Below are 7,590 nucleotides of genomic sequence, written 5' to 3'. Positions count from 1 at the left end.
GCCTACGTTTTGTTGCAGTTGTCACTGTTGTTTGGCAGGCTTGGGCCGGGTTTGAACCCACCAGCCCTGGTGTATATGTCCAGCACCCTAACCACTGGGTTACAGGTGCTGAGCCACCCCCCTGGCTTCTTGATTTTTACTTAGGGGAGCCCCTTCATGCCCAAGGGCTCCCATCTGTTCAAATTCCCCTCCTGAGCCTTGGCAGGGAGAAACAGGTACAAGGTTTGCCTGTGCAGCTATGACACAGATTTTCATATTTCAACACCTGCAGAGAACCCCTGCAGAGGTCTCTAGAGCAGTGTCCAACCTTGTTTTTTTCTTTTTTTTTGCTGGAAACATCAGAGCCGTCTTGGGCCACGCGTTAAATATACAAACACGAATAAAAGCTGATGAGCAAAATGAAAGGTCTGTGTACACTTTTTGTGATATTTGACACCATAGATAAGCAAAAAAAGTCCTCAAAAAATCAGCACGTGAGCTGTGGACTACAGGCTAGACACCTCTGCAAAGCACTTGACCTGCAGTCATTTCCTCTCCCCAAGCTGTATTTCATGGAAGCCCCTGACTGGGCTCTTCCCACCACCCCACTTGACTGTGCTGGCCCTGGGCTGGCCCACAGAGGATAAGGATGCAGAGGTGCTAGGACTACCTGCTGTCTGTCTCAGGTAGCAGCACACTGGCTTTTGTGGAGTTGGATGCCTTGTGTGTAGCACAGGGGCCCTCAAACCACGAACGCCCCTTGGAGGCTGCACTGAAGTCTGCTGAGCCCCAGCTTCTGAGTGGGCAGGTCTGGGTGGTAGTACTCGCCTCCTTGGCCGTCCTCACCCTGATAAGGAGCCTGGCCAGCACATTCCTGGTCACCATGCCAGGAACAAATCCAATTCACTCTTTTGGGAGAGACAGGTGGATGGACACCAGCTCACACCTGACCACTGGGCTTTTTCAGACAGTGCAAAAGTGTTTATTGTGGTTTCTTCCATGGTGACTGTGGTCATCTGGTTGCTTTGGCTCCAGAGCTTGGGCTCTGTGTTTGGGCAGGGCCTACAGCTGCCCTTGGCCTCAGGAGCAGCAAGGCACAGAGGTGAGTCCTGGACCAGGTGACACTGGGGATGAGAGCACCTGGGGAGAGGGGAGACAAGAGGCACTTCCCATGCCCAGGGCACAGGGGCCTCTGGAGGGATGAGCAGCCCCATGTGTAGTGACCTATGTACAGGAATCACAGCATACAGGGAGCAAAGCTCCAGAGCGGGCCTTGTGACACAGTCCAGTGTGGGATTGCCCCTGTCAGGTTGGAGACTCCTGCACTGGAGCCCACCCCTCATAGGGCTGGGTCAAAGGGCCCAAGTTTCTCCACCATGCCAGAGGGTTTCCTCCTCAGGTCCCAGCTGCTATCCTTAGGCCACCCTCAGGCCCCCTGAGTTCCATGATTTCTGGGGGACAGTGCACAGAAGAATCAAACAGGAATGGGGAAGGGACTTCTGCAAGAAGTGTGAGCAGCATGTCCTTAGGGATGCCCTGTGCCCTACCACAATCCTGGCCTCTCTGGCCTGGGGAGAGGCTGGTGAGGTAAGGGCGTGGTATGAGGATGGGGTGCTATGGGGCCAAGCCTTGCCCAATATAGCCCAGGGAGGGAACCACAAAGGCAGTCTGGCCATGAGCAGGACCCCAATGGGGCACAGTGTGAAGGACATGGTATGCCGGGCAGCAGGAGACACTTAGGCATCCATCACCCACACACGGGGGTGGGACCGTCAATAAGGAGTCCAGGGAGGCCAGCGTCTAGCATCAGCAGGTGGAGTCTTCCCCCATAGGCTCTGGCTGGCGCCCATTTTATGCCTCGCTCCGGTAGCGCAGCCGGGAGAACCGGTCCCTAACAGCCTGGTCGCTGTCTGGCCCTGCTTCACTCAGGTGTACCACCCTGCTGCTTGGGACCAGGTCCCGCACTCTGTGCTTGATCAGAGAGACCAGGCCAGGCACATCTGAGGTTGTGGGGCCTGTCAGGAGGACGTAGGCAGCATGGCGGCTTGGCTCAAATAGGACCGCTGCAGGGGACACAGAGGTTAGGGTCACCACAGGAACTCATGGTGGTGAGACCTCCAGCCCTTGCCCAAGACCAAACTCACCCTCAAAGGTGACAATGTTGGCAGAGATGTTGGCCAGCTCCAGCAGCACATTGGGCAGGGTGGGGTGGAGCATGTATAGGCTGTGCCACGTGGCTCCAGTCTCCTGGAGTGACAGCATTGAAAGTTTTCACTGCTGGGCCGTAGGCAAGCACCAGGCAGTGCTCAAGTCACTGCCATAGGGTGCTGTGGCCACAGTGGCTATGCCTAGACCTCTGAACCAGCCTCTAGCCTCCCCCAAGCTGACCCTGACCTCCACCATTGTGCTCCCCTCCTCACATAGGGCTGCTAATGCGTCACCCTCAAAATGATACCTCAGGATGTGTCCTTTGGCACCACTTCATCATTACAGACTCTCACTTGACTTCAATTTATCTGGTAACTGATTGGGGGACCCAAGCCTGGTGCCTCAGGCCCAATTCCTGGCACAGGCTGCTCCAAGGGGGCCCAGTACCGTCTCATTGGTGCTGTCCAGTTCGTGGAAGCCCCAGAAGAAGAAAGCTGAGCGGTGGTCTGCAGTTGGCAGACTGGCAGACCCAGGGGCCCCAGGGAGGCTTGGGAGGGCCTGGCTCCACAGGATGGCCCCACTGCTGAGGTCTAGGAGCAGGATCTGGCAAGGGAGGAGAATGTCTTTGGGGTGGGTAAGGGCCTACACAGGCACATGAGTCTCCTGGCTTTAAGGCAACTGCCCTCAGGCCAGATCACCCCAGCTAAGAACAAATGAGGGACCTCAGAAGAAAGTTGAGCAAACCTGTCTGTGAATGCCGGTTCCATTTTCAATGACCACAGCCAAGGCATCTGGTTTGTAGTGGCCAAAGATGGGTTTTCTGGAAGAATAGAGAATAGCTCAGAAAGGGCCTCTGTGTAAGACAACACTTGGGGACCTGTACAACACTTGGGTACCTATACCCCTTAGCCTTCTATAGTCACACCTGGGTGGGGGCAGCGCAGCTTGCAGGGGGCCAGCATGAGGCAATGATGTCTGAGATAGGGCTTCATGACTCCTCTGCTAATGCAGATAGCACTCACGGCAGGTGAGAGGCTTGGTGGCAGCACACAGGCCCTCTAGCACACCCTGTGCCCCTTGTCCCTGGGGCATCCAGGGGAGGGGTAGAAGACTCCTACCTCAGGACCTGGGCTCTGTTGAGGGTCCAGCGGGGAGTCAGCGCCTGCCCGTCCAGTAGCACACAGGCCTCTGCGCCCACAAGGAGCACATCTGCACCAGCCTTGCCTGGGATGTGTACCAGATGACGCACTGCTCCAGCGCTAAACAGGAGATGGGAGGGAAGGGCAGAGTCCCCACGAGCAGGGGGGAGGGCAGTCCCTCAGCACTGCTTGTCCCAGGGCTGCTTCTCTTAGGCTCCCACACCCCCGTATTTCTCAATTCTCCAGCATGAAAATACAAAACAAGACCTTTACTTCCTGTAGAAACAAGGCAAACACACCATCGGGAACTTTGCTTCTCAGTCTCCACTCAGCTTTTGTCTGCCAGTTTCTGGTGTCTAAGCCCAAGGTTGCCTCATGGCACTAACAGCACTAAGCCCTGGCACCACTTAGCCAGCCAGTTGCACTGGGCTCCCATGCCCTCTGTGCACTGAGGCCTGTGAGCCAGGCCAAGGGGCAGACACCTGTGTGCGTAGAAAGCTGCCTCCCAGACCAACCTGTGCACAAGCCTCCTGCAGGTGGTGGCGTTGAGCATGTTCTCCCACAGGGGGTCTTTCTTAAATGGGCCGTCTCTCCTGGTCACCTTCTCATAGAGACCTTTCACAGAGCAGCCACAGAGGGAGCTTGCTATTCAAAACATAGAAGAGGTCGAAGTCACCAAGGTCATCCACCAGTCCCATTTCCAGGAACACATGGTGCCAGGCCTTTAGGCTTTCTGGCCTGTCAGGATTGAGCAGTATGTCTAGAATGAGAGCAGGAGTGGCCTCCAGGGCAGTCACAATCCCCGCATATGTTATGTCTCCAAGGGTGTTGGCTAATCATTTATGACCAGCACTGCCTCTGAGTGGGATGGCCAGTCCCAGAGGCGTGGCAGCACAACATACCACAGGGGAAGAGGATGTAGTGGGCACCCGTCCTGGTGACATGGAGGAGGAAGCCACTTTCCCCGTCTATTCCAAGGCTGCCTCTGTGGCCGATCTGATGCCCAGTGGTGCCTGAGTAGATATAACCATTAACCTGCAATGACAGGGGGCAACAGAAAATGAGATAGACCCAAATGCTCAAGAGGGAGGGGCATTTTGAAATGAGTGGTGCTAAAGGGAAAGGGGAGTTTGAGGAAAACCTGCTCTGCTATGAGAGTGTGAGATGAGTGCTTGGCCTAGGAGGGGCTCCAGGTCTGGTGCTGTGATGGCACCATATATGTGCTATCATGCTTGGAGACAGACAAAGGCTCCAAAAGAGAAGGGTGCTGGGAAGGGGGTCAGACACAAATTCTGTATGGAAAGTAGAAGTGGACAAGGAGGCAAAGAAGACGTTGATAGAAATGAGAGCTTCGAGGCCGAGACAATACAGCGGGGTCTGTACCTCCTCTTCCTCCCGGACCAGAAGCAGCAGGTCTGGGGTCCCATCACCATCAACATCGGGCAACTGGAGTAAAGGGCTCAGGATTGAAGCATTCCTGCCCAGACTGCTGGGATGGGTCCACAGGGTTTTCCCTAAAATCAAACACACTGTCACCAAACAGCTCCCAATGCCTCTTTACAGCAGCTTGATGACAGAATTGCCTCTGCAGCACACTGCCGCTGAGGCATCCGTCCACATAACCTAAGGCTCGTGCACACTCAGAAATGGAAATGCTTGCTGTGGGAGGGCAAAGGTACATACGACCATCCTTGTAAAGGAATAGCAGGGACAGTGTGGTAGAATATGCACCATGCCCACATGAAAAATGTCTGGACAGATACACACCACAATGTTAATAAAGTGCTTTTTCTGGGAACTGCAGAGCTCTTTCCTCCCTTTCTGTGTCTTTTCCCTAACAGTTGGCACTAAGCAAGTACCATTCTAGAACGCCTAAAATCAGTGCTCTCCCCTGCAGTGGACAGGATCAGATTGTGACCACCTCTTGAGGCCCATCAGAACCTGTCACCTCTTGAGGTCACAGGTATACCCTCTGGTTCCCTGAGGGACCCAGCTGAGTGGCCACTCTCTTTGCCCTGTACATGGAAGGCAGCAAACGAAGGTGTGTGCTCGGAGGCAGATCTACTGACCACAGGCCCTGAGGTAATAACATTTTTTTTTTTTTGAGACAGAGTCTCACTCTATTCCCCAGGCTAGAATGCAGTGGTATGATCACAGCTAACTGTAACCTCATACTCCTGGGCTCAAGCCATCCTCCTATCTTACCTCTCAAGTAGCTGGGCCTACAGGTGCCCACCACAACATCCAGTTTCTTTTTTTTTTCTTTTTTGTAGAGATAGGGTCTCACTATGTTGACCAGACTGATCTTAAACTCCTAGTCTCAAGCCATCCTCTTCCCAAAGTGCTGGGATTATAGATGTGAGTCACTGCACCTGGCCTGTTACAGTTTCTTACCCAGACAGACCTCATCCAAACTCCTTTTTTAGACTAATTCCTCAATCTTAAAATATTTCCAGCCTGCTCTTTATTTTCTTCCATATCCTTCAAACTATACCTTGTAAGGGAAATGATAATATCCACCAAATCCAGCAGACTAGTCCCTTCAGATCTGGTAAGGTGCAGGGGCCATCCAACCAACTCCTTCCCCACTCTGTGTTCCCTCCCTTGGTGCTTCCCATTACCTGTTACATTAGGGTTACGAAACATGTGCCCTCAAGGGTAAGAATAGCACCAGATCCAGATCTTCCCTGGGGGCCAAGTGAATGGTCAGGCCCTGGGCTCACCATGGGCACTACCAGCACACTGCCCTCCTCCCCACCTCTACCCCACAGTGGGTGAGGTCTGACTGACTCTGCTGTGCATCCACAAGCAAAATGTAAACCAGAGGTGACAATGGTACAACACGTCAGAGCAGCTGAGGGAGCTGAGGCTTGAGACTCCCAAGTGGTTGCACCTTCACTTGGCGGTTTCTTATCCAGTCAGCCATGCTGGAGGGTTGACCCTTATCAGAGTATCCTGGCATTGGCCCTCCTGGGTGAGGAGGTGCAAGTCCCCCAACCTGGCTGGCCTACCTGAGAATAAGTCGACTGCAATGACAGAATGGGGCCTGCCCACGAGGATGCAGGCAGATGACACCTCGCTGCTCCTTGGCTGGGACACAGCACACTTCACAAGGGCCACATCTGAGGCCACAGGCCTCTCCCACAGCATGCTGCCGTTGGCCCCTGACACGACTGCCACAAAGGTGCAGGGAGAGGATAAGCCTGGAGGGGAAAGACGCTGGGTGGTTGGGCTGGCCACATCCTGTGCCCTGCTAATCCTGGCTTCCCCACACCTCACTCCCGGCCACAGGCTCTGAGCCAGCCTCTTTGCCTCTTTCTAGATCTGCTAAAAAGAAAGAAGAATGTCATAGTTTCCTGAAGTGCTACCATTTGCTTCCCCCAAACACTGCTAAAGTGAGAGGATAACCCAAAACAAAGATTCTTCCTATAGAGAGTTCTTCCTTTTTTGGATAAAATCAAAATTACCTTCATCAGCACAGGATCGGCTGAAATTACTGCTGCTGTTGGTATGTTTATAAAGAAACAAAACATCTCGGATCCTGTCCCTGTTTATGTCTTCCACAGCCAGAAAGTCATAGGTGACTGAAAAAGAAAACCACAGACTATATGCCATGGGCCAAGCTTGGCTCACAGCAAAGGTTGAGTCTAACAACGGCCACTCCTCTGCTCCTTGGGACTTAGCACAGAACCTGCCACTGTGAGATCAGCCCACAAGAGAAGCAGCTTACTTTTCACTAGGAGTGAATTCCTACACCTCTTCAGAACACAGTAGCCACCCTTCATGAACATGGCTGGGATGGGCTGACTGACAGCCATCAAGGGGTAGCCTTCAGGAAGGAATACCCCGGCTACCTGGGTACTATGCACTGATGTTCTCAACACTTTTCTTCTAGCTGGAATCTGGACAGCCCATTCTTCAGGGTCTACCACTTCCTTTCATTCAAGGACCCAAATGATAAGCTATATGCCTAAGAAAATAAAAGACCAAAAAAATGGGCGGCGCCTGTGGTTCAAAGGAGTGGGATGCCAGCCTATTATGCTGGAGGTGGTGGGTTCAAACCCAGCCCCGGTCAAAAACTGCAAAAAAAAAAAAACAAAAACAAAAAAAAGCACCAAAAAAATGAAATTAGACTTTTATCTCACCCAATGTAGTTTACCTACACAGTGTAGTTTACCTTACACAATTTATTCAAAATGGATCAAAAGGCTTGGCGCCTGTGGCTCAAGTGACTAAGGCACCAGCCACATACACCGAAGGTGGTGGGTTCGAATCTAGCCCGGGCCTGCCAAAACAACAATGATGGCTGCCACCAAAAAGTAGC

General features: G+C 53.0%; 1 protein-coding gene across 2 annotated transcripts in view; it reads right to left on the bottom strand.

Annotated features, from left to right (window-relative positions):
• Positions 1–938: 938 nt before the first annotated feature.
• FAM234A (family with sequence similarity 234 member A) overlaps positions 939–7,590 on the bottom strand; it is a 43,381-nt gene continuing 36,729 nt past the window's right edge. For both annotated transcript variants that reach the window (XM_003790736.3, XM_023513823.1), the window contains exons 4-13: positions 6,734–6,850; positions 6,278–6,469; positions 4,650–4,780; positions 4,169–4,301; positions 3,782–3,911; positions 3,246–3,386; positions 2,872–2,947; positions 2,575–2,730; positions 2,124–2,226; positions 939–2,042 (exon numbers count right to left, since the gene is read on the bottom strand). In XM_003790736.3, coding sequence (XP_003790784.2) covers positions 1,831–2,042; positions 2,124–2,226; positions 2,575–2,730; positions 2,872–2,947; positions 3,246–3,386; positions 3,782–3,911; positions 4,169–4,301; positions 4,650–4,780; positions 6,278–6,469; positions 6,734–6,850 — 1,391 coding nt within the window. In that variant the 3' untranslated portion in view covers positions 939–1,830. The remainder of the gene's footprint in view (positions 2,043–2,123; positions 2,227–2,574; positions 2,731–2,871; positions 2,948–3,245; positions 3,387–3,781; positions 3,912–4,168; positions 4,302–4,649; positions 4,781–6,277; positions 6,470–6,733; positions 6,851–7,590) is intronic.

The sequence above is a fragment of the Otolemur garnettii genome, unplaced genomic scaffold, assembly GCF_000181295.1.
Source record: "Otolemur garnettii isolate 467f Iridium unplaced genomic scaffold, OtoGar3 scaffold00044, whole genome shotgun sequence".
NCBI classification, from domain to species: domain Eukaryota; kingdom Metazoa; phylum Chordata; class Mammalia; order Primates; family Galagidae; genus Otolemur; species Otolemur garnettii.
This window is presented reverse-complemented; position numbering and strand designations above follow the sequence as displayed.